Consider the following 16,679-nt stretch of genomic DNA (forward strand, 5'->3'; position numbering starts at 1 on the left):
ATGACAACGGCATGCTGCTGCAAATGGCTTTATTTAAGTGTTTAAGAAGTTAAAAGATGTTCTTTTTGTCTACTATTTGACTTCAGCAGACCTCTTTTTTGGAGCAGTGGAATTGACCTCTTAGTTCATTGCATTTTTTTGATAAAAGACGCATTGTAATGAACGTACTTGGCTCGGTTATGTACTATTTTTTGATTGCAATGGAATGCATACACTTTTTATTCTTGGAGCTTCACAATTGGTTCACTTTCTCCTCTTTCTTCACTTATAATCACGCCATTATCCTCTTCATTATCTTTCAATACAGGACTATTCTTGGTCAGCTTTTTACAACACATTCAAGTTTGACTTTTATTCCATATTATGTTGTAAGCTCATATCCAAGGAAAAATCACAATACAGCAAAGAGGACTTAAGCTTCATAATTGCATTCCAACTCCCACTTGTACAATCAATAGGACCACTAAAATGTAACCCAACCTAAATACAGCAAATAAAAGCCACCCAGTTTACCACCTACACCAACAAATGCCAGTTACAACTCAATCTTTTCACAACAATTTCTGCACTACGAAAACAAAGGACACAAACAGCAACAATTTCATCATTTTCTCCTTGCGTCTTGTTTATTCCATATTTGCCTCTAACTCTCTTACCTTCATCATCAATCTTTTTGTGTGTCTCAGTAATTTATCGCACCTCACGCAACCACTTGTATCATACCACTTGAAATAGCCATAGTCGCCGCCACCATTATGCTATTCAAAATTACCTCTTCAAATTTCACATTTTCTGAAATAAAAAAGTAATAGAAATCAGGCACACTTACTTCGTAGTAAGCGCAACCATAGGACCTCTTACCTAGATTTTCAGCCATCCATGACGTCTTCACTCTCGTTGGTACACTGCAATTACAAGTTGGTGGTTTTGCCATGGAAATGAAGCTTAGATTTAGGGTTTGGTTGAAATGAAGGAGACAAGAAGAATTTTGGGGACCATTCATCCCTTACATTTTGGACAACAAATAAGTGGTTTAGCTTTTTTACCCTTTAAAAATTGGACATGTGATATGCGCGTGAGACATTCCGGACAAAAGTGGCTCGAAAAAGTGAAAAGGGACTTAATTGATCCTTTTTATTTGCTAAGGACTAAAAGTGATCATTTTCAATTTGAGGGACTAAATTTTCACATTTACAATATGTGAGGGACTAAGTGTGCAATTCTCCCTAAAAATATCTCTTGGTAACATGAATATCTCATGTTACTTCTATCAGGTTTTTAAAACAAATGAAAAGGATAAAAGAAATCAAATATCACCATTACCGATAGGTAAAAATTTTAAGGTAGTTCTTTGTAAAAAAATTAAAAATAAAAACCAAGTTTTGGTGCTTCGAATTATTTTTGTAAAGTAATTTATGAAAATACTCATTTTAACAAATGCATTCGTATTGGTTGTCGGTTCCTATAGAGTTGAGCAAAAAGTCTATATAGAGAAATTGGAAATGAAATATAACATACTAGATAAGATAAGTTTAGAGTTTTGGATAAAAGAATGTTAGCAAGAAAGGGTTTTTTCCCCTCTTTTAAACTCATTTTTTACTTAAGATTTGTAGAGTTTATGAAAGCTATTATAATCTTTTCATAATACCAAGTTAGCGATGTATAATTTTTCAAATGTCACAAGAGGTGACTGCAATTGCCAGAAACCTTAAGGGAGATTTCAGAATCATCCCCATATATAATGCACGAGTAGTTCATCCGTAAGTTATCAAGTGGGGAGAATGCTAGTTTTCATCCCTAAACTTTAGGCCTTGAACATATTTCATCCTAAAATTTTCTGGTATAATACATTTAGTATCGGAGCTATCAATTTTTTACTAATTTCATTCTCAAATAGGAAATTAATTAATTTGAATGGAAATTGGACATGTGATGGGTATAAACCCATTAAATAAAAAACCTTGTGTGACTTCATATCAACACGTGATGGGGATGAATCTGTTAAGTAACAAATCTTGCACGACTTAAAATCAATAGAATAGAACGTATATTTTTACTTTCCCAACTCTAATATCTTTCTTTCCAACTCCAATTTCTGTTCAAATTAATTAACTTCTCATTTGAGGATGAATCTTGTCAAACATTGATAGATTGAGATAGTTCAAATACTAAATGTATTAGACTAGATAGTTTGAGAATGAAATGTATCAATGACCTAAAGTTTAAGGATGAAAACTAGCATTTTCCCTTTTCGAGTGCATTGGAAATTTTTAATGCATTTGAAGTAAATTAGGCCTTGAATTTTGCTTTCAGCTTTGGATGTAGTACCATTATTTTACTTAATAGTACCTAACTATCAATGGATTTTGTGAGTTTCTAGTAGTTCCTGTAATGGTACTGTTAAGCTAAGCAAAATTGCACTAAATTGAAATTGGGAAACATAATTGCAAGTCAAAATGCACTAAAAGCATCAAATCACATGTGGAAGGAGCGCAATTTTAAAGAGCAATAAATGGATTTTAATTGAACAAAACAAGTTGGGAAGGTTCAGAAGAGGGCAACATAGCACTCTATTAAAAAAGCAAAACAAGGCAGCAAACGTATCTTGCCTGATCTTTGCGGTGGCAAATGGTGATGATGCAATTTGGGCGGCTAGGATAAATGTTATAACACAACACGCGATTGCTTAAATTAGCTAGTTAGGTTTGGATTATTCATTTTGATCCTTTTTTTAAAAATATTTTCCACCCCTCCCCACACTTTTCTCACCCCTATCTGCTAGATTCAGGATTCAAACCCTGAACTTGACAGTGGGGAGAATTGTAAGAGCTCTCCTCCTGTTATGAACATCACCAATTCACTAATTAATTCATTTTAATATGCTCAGTAATTGGTATGTTTAAATTATCCAAACTTGATAGTATTAAGGCTCGATAGTATTGGTGGCCTTTGGGCTATTGGCCACCACGAAGTCCTTAAAGTTTGGTGGGGTGAGAGGTCAAGGATTTAAATTTTGTCTCCCACCAATTGCCTCAATATGTGGTCTCTCTAAAAAATCCAGATGGGTTCGTAGTACACCCGTCTAGTCCGATAGTGGTTCATTCCCCGTCGGTCCCCCGTAGATCCAGTTGAACCTCCCCCCTTAGATTAAGATATGGTAGGATAATATAGATAAAATGATGATGACAAAAACAAGATAGTATTATATTGGCACTTTCAAGTATTTTGGCTAATTAACAAGGTAGTTAGTATAGATGTGCATAATAATTTGTTTACTTCGGTATCAGTTAAAGGGTCAGAGACCATCAAAACATTAAAATTACAACTGGTGGTTTTCACTTCTTTTTATTTTTAATTTTTTTAGTTGAGGAAGGGTTGGATTTAGAAGTAGGGGGGGAGAAGGGAGATTTGAACCTAGGGTCTTTAATTTCTAGTGATTGCTACTTGGTGTAGGGTGGTTGGGGTCATTTTTTAATATTTTTGGAGTTCAAAAAAGAGTGTCATTGTTAAAAACCAATTCACTTCCTGAATATCTAATTCTAACCTGTTCATGATTCAATCAATTTTTAAACATATAAACTATTCTTTCCCAATGTGAAATACATGAAACAATTTGAGGGCAGAAAATGTCTCAAAATTAAAGTTTGAGGTGCAATTCGAGTATCGAACTTTAGTGGTGCAATCAGGCAAAAAAAACTTTAGTGGTGCAATCAGGCAAAAAAAACTTTAGTTGTGCAAAGTAGAATGATGAAACTAAGGTTTTGATTTTGATTGAACTTCTATTCGAACTTTACCTACTAAACCAAAGAGAGGCAAATAAAACAACTTCCATTGGTGTAGAAGTGTCCAAAAGTTCAATTTAGAATGTGATATCAAAATAGCAATAAAATTTAAGGGCACAAAATGCAATTAGTTCTTAATTTCTTTAAGGGTGCCAATTAATTTTTTAAGGGTACTATCAATTTTGTGTTCGTAGCAGAATGTAACGTTGACATAAAAGGCAATTATTCAATGAAAAGCACAAGAGCATCAACTTCTAACAATTGCATTTGTGTTGCACAATTGCTATGGTTTTAATGTAGAACTAGCTTGCAGGACATTAAGATAAGAAAAATATGTGCTCAAAAAAGGGATAAGAAAAATATAACAAAAAGAAATAGCTTAGAATTAACAAGTGGTTTAATAATTTAAAAAAAAAGTGGTCTAATAAATTACTTACTCTCTTCCAACTAATAACGTAATAAGGGCTGGACCAAAATGAATGCCTTTTATAAAAGTTTTTTATATTTCAATTAGACCCTTCATTAGATTGAAGATTATTTGTAAAACTTTTTATTTTAATACTGTAACATTTTTTTTTGCAAGGTCTAGATGAAGAAGGGCTTCAAGCCCATTACACGCCAACATATCTTGGTGGGCTGATAAGAACTTGATTCCCTCCCAAATCCAACTCTACCTTGAGCCCATGAAGGCTGGCCCGGAGTTTTGCTATGAAATAAGAAAATAATTGAAAAATAAAAGATTTATTAAAAAAATGTGTGGGAAACAACAAGAAAAATTTGTTGTAAAAATGCTTGGTGCAGACTATTCTATTATGATCATTATTTTTCAATTGTCATAGATGCAACATCATTCATATCACTCAACTACTGTTTAATTCATCGAAAACCCTGTATTATTATCAATTTATCATTAATTATATATGTAACATAATAGTAGGTTTGTTTGGATTGCTGTTTATTTGCCAAAATATATTTGCTTACATCATCATTACAATTTCCAACGCACCCTTTTATCTTTCCAATTATCTTTTTATCTCACATGCATCACATCATAAAAAGTGCTACAGTAAAAAATATCTCTAATAATTCACAATACATGATATACGAGTTGATTCATGGAAATCTATATAGCCATCAGAAAAATTCCCGTGTGGTAATTAGATAAAGTAAATCTATTTGTTAGAATTACTAAACCACTAATTGAAATTCCCTTTTTTTTTTTTTGGCTTTTGGAGCAAGAATCATGCATGATCATGATGGGTGGTTCAATTGCTTGCAAGCTGTCTAGTCTCAGCATTATTATTAGTTCATTTATTTTTTGACTTAATCGTGTGTTAAATATATGCAAACAAACACCTTATCTCACCTTCCAGGCACCCTTTAGCAATGGAGAGTAGTGGACCTCTACTTTCCTTGTTCCAAAAATGCCCTGGACACAGCATTATTATTAGTACATTTATTCTTAGGCTTGATCGTGTGTTAAATATATGCAAATAAACACCTTATCTCACATTCTGGGCACCCTTTAGCAATGAAGAGTAGCAGACCTCTACTTTTCTTGTTCCAAAAATGCCCTCAACATTTTTCCAAATGCCCAATAGATCCCTTTCTCCTCCCTCCTCTTCATTCTCTCCCTGTCGATCCCCTCAATCGCCTCTGCAAACCCTCAAATTATCTACTTCGAGTACTGCAACGACATCCAACCTGTCATAAAAGACCTCATATAGCTCACGATTTCTAACGCTCGCTTTACTTTATCTTTAGGAAAACATGACGAACCTCAACCTTCAATGTACAACTTCACCAAGAAGCTCCGTTTCACCACGAGAAGCTCTCAAAGGACCCAGAACAGAACAACAACATTTTCAAAGTGGACGGAGGCATGGATTTACAGGGTTTTCAGCTCCAGGGGCATATTGGCAATCACAACCACCGCGGCCTCAGGATTGTTGTTTAGCGGCCACACAGGACGCGGGTGGATCCTTTTTATGTCGATGATGAAGTTCACAAATTTTACCTAGGTGGGTTTTGGAATTCCACCTTTGGGAAGCTCATGGTGGGGTCAGGTGAAGAGAGGAGGCATAGCTCTACATGGGTTTAATATTCTGAATTTAAAAGCAAAGGTAGGTCCTACAATTTATGCAAAGTGGGTTTTAGCCAAAAAAAGAAGGAAAATCATTATCTTGGCCATCAATATAGCATGGAGGTGAAAAAAAAATTAAAAAAACACAACTTTCTCAAAGGAGAGGTATGTCACTTGTTAGTTGCATTGTCTTCTTATTTTGACAACTAACAAGGTGAAAAAGTAAAATATTTTGTGGCTCTTTGCAAATATGATCATGTATAAACATTAAGACTTAATACATACCCACATGGCATTTATTAAATAATAATTTTTAAACAATTTCTCAACTATTAATAGTACAACAATTTAGGATTGATGTAAGAGTAGTGAAAACTAAAAAATTGAAAAGATGAAATAAGGAGAGTTACTAATAAATGCATGGAGGGGCAATTTCTTTTAAAATATTTTATAGGTTTTTATGTCATTTCATTAACCAAAATATAAGCATTGAATTCCTGAAAGTTTTCTTTTTTATTTTTTTCTGAAGTGCCAATATCATTTGTCTAAAACTTAAACGAAACCTATCAAATACCATTAGATTAAAAGGTTCATTGAAGGCAACTCCATAAAAAATTTTAGCGCAAAAAATATGATCTTGCTCTCATCCAAGTTTCTCTTTTTAATATCTAAACTAAATAATATGCCATGAAAATTTTCGATCATTGTCAATAAAAAATTTCTCTTGAAGATATGAAAAGTTATTTTCCTTGTACAATTAGTTTCCTATGATTGTTTGATTTTTCTTATTTCCACTCAAATGTACATTTATCAAGTATTAAAATAGAAAAGAAATTTTTATCAAGTAAATAAGACAATTGTAAATCTAATTTAGAATATATAAGGTTATTAGATGAGAGAAAATTACCATTTGGTTAGTTTGTCGTTTGAACTAATCTCTTATTTATTTAAGGATTGATCTTCTATATACTAACAATAAAACTATTATTATCGTTGATGCATGACAATTAATTTAAATTTAAATTTAAAATGTAAATTTTGCATACATCTAACTGTGATACATTGTTAATGTACATAAAATTAACTTTTTATTAAACAGGTTTGCTTTGCTTTTCTGTTAATAGGGTTGGACAATCTAATGTGGAATAACTAATTTCGCCAAAATTAGTATGTGAAAAGTGAATTATATTCCTTTTTCCTGCTGCATTAAAATTCTCTTGCCTTTTAATTTCTTAAAAATTAATAAACAAAAAAAGGGGATTTTAAATCGTTCATTATTCATAAAAGTAGAAACTAGGAACACATTTTCATATTTGCTATGAAGGGTCCGATTTTAAAATTCCTGCAAAACCTTCCCCTTTCCCTCCAGAGGTAGCTTTTGAATAAAATTCCTCCATTAATGCTTGATTCTGAACTGATATTGAAGGCTCTATGACATCAATTTCATATAAGCCGCTATCCCACTCGATTACCATTCTTATCTGTAGGTTTCTTTACATTTTTTTTTTTTCAAATTTTTTTATGCTTTTTCTATGTTTTTCTTTGCTTGGTAGTATTTATTACGTATTTATCCTGAAATTTCAGATATATGATTTGTTGTTATTCTGATGATTTATGGAGTTTCTTAGTTCGTTGTCATCTTCTGGTGTTAATTTTCTGCAATTTTTAGCTTCCAGGATTTGGCTTTGCAATGAGGGAAAAGGGCATAACTAGGGTTTGAACTGCAGAGGATGATTATAGGTGTTCACTGTTGAAATGAGATTATCTTGTCCTTAATTAGTTTATTCGAGTTGTAATTTTTAATTGAAGCAAATTGCTGAAGAGAAACCTAAATACCGAACATTTTATGCTCCTCTAAATCCTACTATTAGGGAATGGAAAACATAATTTAAGTCCAAGCTGAACAAGCAACAGTAGTTGGGTAGTCGATCAATGTGTCTAGTTGAAATAATCCGCGGACAGTGTAATTTATATTTCGTATTTTGATATTTAGGTAATCTGGTTTTTGTTTCCCCCGCTTTGGAGGACAGAATTTTTTAGTGTCTTGGATAGTTGCGAACTTGAATTTGTAGGATTTATGCCTCTGATAATTTTATTTGTAGAGGTTTGTAGCTATCTAACGGTAGGTAATTTACACCAATTTGGATCTAGAGTGTGTGGATTTAAACATTTGAAGTTGACAGCTTGCACTGCGTGAGCATGAAGTAGTGCAAAGCAGGAATGTGAACTGTTCATGCCAGGACTTGGCCTGGTGAATTGCTCAAGCTTTTGTATAGAATTTTCCTGTTTATGTTTTATCATTCTTCTTTTCCTTTAATGCAAGAAGATAAACTGAGGGTGAGTCAAGGCTCAATAAAAAATGGAGAATTGGTACAGTATTCTGAAGAGTAGTGGAGATATGACTTAAGGTAACTTTTAATGCGCAGAGGATACTAGTAGTTTAGGTCCTAGGCTAAACAATGCATTTTATTTGTTTTTGTTTCTTATCATTTTATTTTAGTCATAGGTTTTAGCATTTTTGAGTAGGAGTATATTTTTATATCATACCTACATTTCTATGTTATCCTCTTGGAATTTAGGATAGGTTAAGATACATGTAAAATTGTTTTGGGTTTTGTTGAACTACAGTTTTGAATTTCACAAGTTTTGTTAGTTGAAGACGCTACATTTCAACAATCTCAACTTAGCTAAAACTTTGAAGTTGGCATCCAGGAGTTAGCTACAATATGAGTTAAACTTTAAAGCTGTTACAGTGAAGTTATTTACAGTATTGAGTGAGACCAAGCTATGGAGTTTTTGAATTCCATAATTTGTGGTAATTGGACTAGAACATTGTAAGTTGGTAAAAATAGAAATTTTGCATTTTGGTCAAGTCCATTGCTATTTTGACGTGACTTGAATTCTCTTTTCTTTTGTAATTTTGGATCTTCAGACTTTGATTGACCAGTGTAATCTAAAATCCCTAGTTCTCTTTTCTGAGCTATTTGCCAGCTATTTATCTTGGTGGTAAGGTAGATAGTTCGACCCTAGTGTGGTACTTAATGCTGATTAAGGCTGTTATATCCATCTAATATGAGATTGCCCTAACTAAGATTTTTACTCTATTTGTCTATTTTCTGCGCTTGTCTTATGGTTCAAATGTTGGATAGACCTAATATGGAATTGAAACAAAAGATACCTCACTGTATTAGACGAGAAACTGCAGAAGAGGAATCAAGACAAAACAGAGCCAGAGGATTTGGGTCATTGTGGGTCCATAGGATTTGGGTAGTAATGTAACTTTTTTTCCTCAAAACTTTTCTGAATTCTAACCAAAGCTATTTGGTAGTGGTTTCTGGACTGTAGAGTGTAGAAACTCTCCGGCAGTAGACAATCTAGGTGGCTCTGCTGTGCGCATTCTCAGGCGGACACTTGACTCATGACATCACCACCCAGCATTTGTAAGTGATTATCTGGCTTTCCTTAATATATATTAACTCATATGCAAGTGGCGCCTTTAAGTTTTGCAGTGTTTGCTGAAGAAAGTTACAGTAGGAAAGATTTTACTCTTGGGCCTTCCCCACCCCCACAACAACAAAATCCCCCCAAAAAAAATCTGTTGGTATATTTTCACTTGCTTATTCTGTACTTCCTTTATCTTTAAGAAGCGAAAGAAAATTGTCAATAGACATGAGGGGTGTGGAGGAGAATGTTATTCTACAATTTGTTTGTGTAATCGAAGGTTGATTAGATGATTTCTTGATTTATTGATGCAGTGCACAATGATGGAAAAGGATGAAATATGTATGCTTTAACGTGATGCTAATTCCATGTTGTTGATACTGGCTTTGAACACATTTAATTTAATCATGTTGGCATAAGACTGTGTTTGTCTATTTTATTACTGCTCATTGCTTTACATTTTAATCAGGTGCAATAACAGAACATAAGGAGTTAATAAGGGGGGACAAGCTTGTACTCAGAGGTTTAAAATTTCATGGGTATCATGGGGTGAAGCAGGAAGAAAGGAAGCTTGGTCAGAAGTTCTTGATAGATGTAGATGCCTGGATGGATCTGCGAGCAGCCGGTACTTCAGATCATCTCTCCGATACTATAAGTTATACTGCCATATATGCGTAAGTCATAAATCCCAATTTTCTTCATTTGTCTCCAAGTTGAGGGACAAGTATCGTAACAGTACCGTTGCTTTTCATAGCCTGTGATTCATAGATCCTTTTCCTATCAATATTTTTCTCCACTGCTGACCACCATGTTCACGTGATTGAAACATCTCCCTAGCAGGATATTATAATTCCAAAACTAAACTTAGTGTGAAAGCAGGTGTAGGTGGGATCCGCTTCTTGTTCTTTAACAATTGGATATTACCTGAAAATGAGAATTATCACTTGTCTAATTTGGGATGCTTCCCTGTTTAGACAGAGCAGCAGCCTTTTTGGTTGTACCCTGCATTTTTTCTTATATTTGATGCTCCACTTGTTGAGTCTCACATCAGCTCCTTAAAAGTCAGAAAGCAGGACTGCTTAATAAATGAAAAAGGAAAAGTGAAGAGGCGGGAGAATTAATTGAAATTCGACACATCAATTAGGAAGGACTATATCTCTACTATATTTGAGCTTCTCTCTTGTATAATCTTGGAATAGCAGACTGAAAATGTGGTGTTAACATGAAACCATGAGTTTTTGAAAAAGTGAAAAAGCAAAATCTTTCTTAAAACTTCAACCTTTCCTGTGTCTAAATTTCTACCTTCCTTCTGGAATAACATCATGCAAACATGGTCTTCCCTTGTGAATTTCTAGAAAAAGCTCCTTTGGTAGTAGATGGGTGATGATATTACAGTTTGAAGATCTCATGTCACCTGCAATTATGTCATTGATGTGTGTGTTGATCCTGTTAATACATCTAGATTAGATAGATATTCTGTGAAATCTTTGACACACACCAGCCCCCCACTTCATGGCTTCCACCCAATTTCCTGGGCCAACCTGCCAATGTAACTTTATGTTTTGAACCTTGCTTTGACATTCATTTTCGCTACTGAGCTTTAGTTGCAATGTGGACTGTTGCTAATGATGTCTGTGTAAGAATTTTCTTTTACTTGTTAAACAATAAATGCCAATGCGTTTGTTAGTAAGCTACAGCTTCCTCATAATGTGAACTGGTTGATCGGCAGCATAGTCAAAGAAGTCGTAGAGGGACCACCAAAAAATCTTTTGGAATCTGTGGCTCATCTGATTGCATCCACAATCCTGTCCAGGTATTCTCAAATTTCTACAGTCCGCGTGCAGGTTGGAAAGCCACATGTTGCTGTTCATGGTCCGGTAGACTACTTGGGTGTTGAGATCATAAGATACAGAAATGCTGATTTGTAGAGTTATGCAGAATTGTCAACTGATCCTCTTTTCTTGTACCAAAAATATTGAAAGTCAACTACTCTTGGCAAAAATGTTTCGATTTAACAGCTCTTTTTTGTTTTCCCTTTTTTGGTGTAATATCCAATGTTATCGCTACTTTCACAATGCTGTGTTGGGATTTTGATGGCTGTTATTGTCTCCATGGTCTAAAAATGATGAACTGGTATACCGTTTTATTTCACTTGAATCTACAGCTTGCTTGCGTTCCCTCTTACATGTGAATACTTTTACCTCCCAAATTTCGCTAGATTTACTGCAACTCTTCTGCTCGTCTCCCTCTTCCTCCCTCAATCTAAAGGTTAGGTTACTTGGTTCTTTTGGTGTAAGGACAATAAAACAAGTAAACTCAGATAGGATGAGATATCAAATAAGACATCAGAAGTTATGAACAAAAAATAAAATAACAACAGCGTCGAATCTCAATAAAATAACATAAACGATAGGGGAATAAAGACTATACTTTCCCCTATCATTTTTCAGATAGCTAAATCCTAAGTTAAAAAAGTTGCCTAAGCCTAATTAAAAAGTTGCATTCAGATGTTGGACCGCTAATCATATTAGCTATAGTTGAAGGACAGAGGAGTCGTCTCTGGCCAAGCCTCTTGACATTGAGATCGTACAAGCATGAAATTGGTCACAATCCCGACCAGCATGTTTCTCCAAAATTAAGCAAGTTTGAAATTTCTGATCCTCCCAATCAAGACTGTACAAGCTGCCAGATTCTCTAAGAACTGCAACATATTGAGGTTCCAACTTCTCCTTGACACCAGAATAGAATTCCAAGTCGCCAAAAAATCTGCCACAGAAATCAATATCCAATATTACTTTCGTTGGATCAGCATCAGCATCAGCATTGTTTAAGTAGGCCTTCACACAGTTTTCCAACATTGGCTTCAGGACTCTAGCATTTTCACCTTTAGATGTATTTATTGCAAACCGAGAATCGGATTTATTGTCCAAACTTCTTGGAACTATCGGGTGATTATAGTTAGGAATTTTCTCTTTTAGCTTCTGGGCGTGTTTTGGAGTCTGCCTACGTTGTCAAGTAGCCAGTGCACATGGTAGAACAATACATGGCACCTAGATACATCATGCTTCAGCAGCCCGAGATCATCTTCGCGGAGAATCGACGGTGGAGGCAAGGATGGATCAACGAATATATCCATGCATCTATCCATCATGCCTTCAGGACTCCATAGTCGTGAGAGGATAACGTTTTGTTGTTAACTAGGCCAAGATGGGTTGGCAGATAAAATAAGTTGTCGCTGAGTATTAACAAGCTACCTACGCTAGAAGAAAGGAATACTGGGATCAATGTCAAAGTAAAAATGGTGAAAGTAAAGAATACTGAGATGAATGTCAAAGCAAAAACGGTGAAAGTAAAAATGGTGAAGAAGATAACGGATGAAGAGTAAATTTTAGGGTTAATTACATTTACCTCCCTCGAGGTTAGGTCAAACTACTAATTAATCCTTGTGGTTTTAAAAAATAATAGATGACCCCTCACACTAACTTCCGTCACTTGTGATTAACGGAAGTAAGAAAAAAGACTAAATGCCCTTCAACATGTCTGATCAATTTCTAAAATAGAAAAAAATTATTTTAAAATTACACAAATAGCCTTTTGCATGAAAAGTTATAGAGGTTTCCTATATGTTTGCCACTATTATAACAATCATCCTATTTATCATCATATTCCTATACTCTCTCTCCTTCTCTATTAACCCTTTCTCTTCTACATGGTTCAAAGTTTTAATCTTTAAACTCTGATCAATCTACTCTTTCTTGTTTATTCAAATATTTTGCTTTCTAATCCCGTTGATAACCAAAACAAAACAAATTATTGTAGTAATATTTTTTGGCTTGTTGAAGTGATAAGAGCTTAGAAAGATGGTACATCTTTAAACTCATTATGGTTTTCATGGCTAACTTGTAGTATTTTAAGCAAAAATTTTATTCACCTATATAGAGATATATCAATGGAAACAATTTTCAACGATTTGAAAAACATTTTTATGATATTTATTGGAAAACATTGTGGGGGCTTTTTTTGGCCTGTTTTCATTATTTAATCTTTGTTCAGATGAAAAAGGCTATTTTTGGAATAAAAAAATAGAAAGATAATGGCACATGGGTCTTGAAGGACATTTTTGGAGTTTAACTTTAATTTTTTGGCTGGCACTAGTAGAATTCCTAACGGTTTTAGACGGTAGGGTGGTTTTTGTTAAACGGTAATAAGTTTGAAGGGGGTATCTGTTATTTTTTGAGACTACAGGGATTGATTGGTGGTTTGGCCTAACCTCGAGGAAGGTAAATGTAATTAATCCTAAATTTTATATACACTTATAGTGTATATACACAATTGCAGTTGAATGCATGATACAAATGCAAAATTCAAGTTTCAAATTCAAATTTGAATTATGTGTCATGTGTCCAATCGTAAAAGTGTATGCACTGTCAATGTATCAACCATTAATCCGACGGATGAAAACCCACTATAGATTTCATCATGCCGAAAAAACGAAAAGACTAGGACTATGGTTTTTTTTTTTTTTTTTTCCATATCAGGTGATGAATGTTCTTTCTACTGGGAAAAAAAATTGGCTGTGTTGGTTTAGGATTTTTACTAGCATTAGGATGATCGCCTCTGGTTTTTTTAGGATATTTTAGTGGGATTAGGGTTGTTCAACAAAATCATTAGTTTCTTTGTTCTATTCAAATAACTACTAGTGATTTTCAATGGAAAAACTCCTTAAAGATTACTGATTTACTGATGTTATGGTGATGGTGACGATGACGGTGGCTGATGGTTTTTCATTGCATCAGCAATAGATAATGAATAATCGTGACGCATTAGGGGACTTTAACATAAATCTGGACTCTTCATCTATGCCTTTTATTTTTTTTTTCTATCCTTTCTCAATGTGCGTATTTTTATGATGAAATTCGAGATAAGACTAGAAGAGAGAAAAGGCACGAGTAAAGAAGATTAAAAAATATATAATAAAAAGAGAGAGAGAGAGGGAGAGACAGAGTCAGAGACGAGAACTGGGACCAAAACAAAAAAGGACAGGAAGAGAAATTTTTTTTTTTTTTTTGGGTAATAAGAGAAGAAACAACAAAAGTAATTAAGGTTCCGTTTGATAAAACTGAATTTGAATTCTGAATTCTGAATACTGAAACAATTAATTTACTGAATATTAAGCACTAAAAAAAGATATATGAATATCTGAATCTTAATGCTGAACATATTTATACTATTTGATAAACATTTATAACTTAATGCTTAATAAGCTAAATTGTACAATTTTGCCCTTCTATCTTTTAATCCAAAAAGAAAATAGAACCTGTGATTTAATTAGCTTAACATTGTTAGGTATGAAAATGACAATATTTATTTTTAAATCAAAGTAATATAAAAGAAGAAATATATTATGGAAAAGTCCAAATGTTGGTGCAAATATATTTTTAAATCAGAGTTTGATATGAAAGTCCAAATATAAGCAAAAGGAAGCTGCAATAAACAAGTTTTAAATTCACACCAAATTATATAGAAATTTAATTACTTCAATGGAAAAATGTTGACGCAACCTTGGAAATAATGAATTTGAGATCAGTGAGTACGGTAACAATAAAAAAAATTAGGAGGAAAAAAATGACAAAATTATGAAAGAGTAGAAAGATGGAAAAAATAATGAGTGGACAGATGTGAGTAGCATGGAGAAATTGTAAAAAAGTCATTAAATTGGGAGAAAATAGAAGTAGAAAGCCATTAGACAGAGAATGTCAGGTTGTTTAGTTAGATAAGAATTTTGGATACAGAATATTAGGTTGTTTAATTAGATAAGGATTTTGAATGTAATTAACAAACAAGGATAGATTTGGTAGATAAGATAAAGTAGTTGAAGTAAATCTCTTGATTCTTATCAAATTAAGCATTCAGTTACGATTCTTGTGCTGAAAAAAATACATACAAATTCAGCACCACTTAATAAGTTCAGCAGAAAAATTTTTATTTATCAAACACCCAAAATATCTGAACGTCTGAATGAATTTAGTTTCAGCACTTTTTTCTGTTATCAAACAGACACTAAGTAGGGAGTTTGGTCACCAGGTGAAACTCAAGGTGCAAGCCTATCTGCATTGCAGGGGTTCAAATCTTTGCATCTCTCATATCTAAAAACGTGTGTAAGAGTGCATTCCTTTGATCTACATATAGAATCCCCACTTTCTAAGTTTCTTTGGCCTAGTTGATCCCTCGCCTGATATAGGTTATAGTATGAGTAGGAATAGACGTTTCCTTTGACTCTATAATTTCATGATTTTGATTTGGTAAATATTAATATTTTTCATTTTATGTCTTTATCTAATCTATGTTTATACTGTATTAAAAGCACAAGTTTGAAAATTTGAGTTAGTCGATTAATGCATTACATTTTATATTTCGACAATACACTATTCTACTAAGATTGCCGATGAAATTCTCTCTTTCTAAGCTTCTTTGGCATAGTTGGTCTCTCCCTTAAATATATGTTAGAGTAAGAGTAGGAATAAAAGTCTCCTTTGGCTCTATAATTTCACGATTTTGATTTGGCAAATATTAATATTTTTCATTATATGTCTTTATCTAATCTATTTTTATACTGTATTAAAAGCAGCATGAGTTTGAAACTTTGAATTAGAGGATTAATGCATTACATTTCATATTTCGATAATATCATATTCTACTGAGATTGCTGGATGTTTTGACGTTGAAATTTATGTTTTAAAACTCGGATCGATAAATGAGTCGATCGAACTCAGGGATCAAGGGTCAATGGATTCGATCGGGTCGAATTGATATTAAAAATTGGATGATGTCATTATGATGTCAAAAATATATATTAATTTTAAAATAAATAATATAAAAAATATTATTGATATATTAATTATGTTCATTTTTATCTCATATTCCTTGCATCACATCAACTTCTTAAAAAACACAATGGAGTTACAAATTGAACAAAATGACAAATCAATATCAAGCACTTAATACACATTTTAAATAAAAACACAACAATCAAATTTTAAATTAATTTTTTAATTTTATAAAGTTCAAATGTACATTCATGACAAGTCATAGACAAAATTGATGCTTATTTGTAAAAAGTGCAAAAGCTAAAGTTGCACAAAAGATTTATAAAAAGAAATTTGGGAGCATAATTCCAATTGTTCTAAAATTAGAGGGTCAAAGCACAAAATTAGAAAAGTTCTAAACTTGGAAGTAGGAATGAAGTGGGCCTTAGCTTTTGTCTTCCACTCTTCCTTTGGTCCAAACCTAACATGCATCAGGTTCCGCCTCTTCATTTTCTCTTCAACTTCAACCAGTGTATGCCCTTTTTGTTTTTTCCGGTCAACTTCAAC

General features: G+C 33.4%; 1 protein-coding gene and 1 long non-coding RNA gene across 11 annotated transcripts; one reads left to right on the forward strand and one right to left on the reverse strand.

Moving 5' to 3' along the window:
- Nucleotides 1-5,009: 5,009 nt before the first annotated feature.
- On the reverse strand, nt 5,010-5,426 carry LOC140008917 (uncharacterized). 2 transcript variants are annotated; one of them, XR_011816214.1, is made up of 2 exons: nt 5,294-5,426; nt 5,010-5,211 (listed from the first exon to the last, which is right to left on the reverse strand). It is a non-coding gene; the product is annotated as an uncharacterized lncRNA (long non-coding RNA). The 2 variants fall into 2 exon arrangements; XR_011816213.1 differs by having other exon boundaries at nt 5,284-5,415.
- Nucleotides 5,315-11,457, forward strand: LOC113694028 (dihydroneopterin aldolase 1). Of its 9 annotated transcripts, none has more exons than XM_027212877.2 (4): nt 5,315-5,905; nt 9,194-9,305; nt 9,776-9,980; nt 11,036-11,457. In XM_027212877.2, exons 2-4 carry the CDS (start codon nt 9,284-9,286, stop codon nt 11,232-11,234), a joined length of 426 nt encoding a protein of 141 aa, XP_027068678.1. In that variant the 5' UTR covers nt 5,315-5,905; nt 9,194-9,283; the 3' UTR covers nt 11,235-11,457. The 9 variants fall into 9 exon arrangements, with proteins under 9 accessions (XP_027068678.1, XP_027068680.1, XP_071910025.1 ...); XM_027212879.2 differs by having other exon boundaries at nt 9,211-9,305; XM_027212878.2 differs by lacking the exon at nt 5,315-5,905 and adding an exon at nt 5,922-7,348 and having other exon boundaries at nt 9,211-9,305.
- The last annotated feature ends 5,222 nt before the right edge of the window (nt 11,458-16,679 follow it).

The sequence above is a fragment of the Coffea arabica genome, chromosome 6c (assembly GCF_036785885.1).
Source record: "Coffea arabica cultivar ET-39 chromosome 6c, Coffea Arabica ET-39 HiFi, whole genome shotgun sequence".
Classification (NCBI taxonomy): Eukaryota; Viridiplantae; Streptophyta; class Magnoliopsida; order Gentianales; family Rubiaceae; genus Coffea; species Coffea arabica.

Bases quoted from the DNA above. Each gene is read 5' to 3' on its own strand.
- LOC113694028 (XM_072053920.1), top strand. From the start codon at position 7,297: ATGACATCAATTTCATATAAGCCGCTATCCCACTCGATTACCATTCTT. The intron at 7,349-9,775 runs GTAGGTTTCTTT...CATTTTAATCAG, and splicing joins CTCGATTACCATTCTTATCT to GTGCAATAACAGAACATAAG. The intron at 9,981-11,035 runs GTAAGTCATAAA...GTTGATCGGCAG, and splicing joins AGTTATACTGCCATATATGC to CATAGTCAAAGAAGTCGTAG.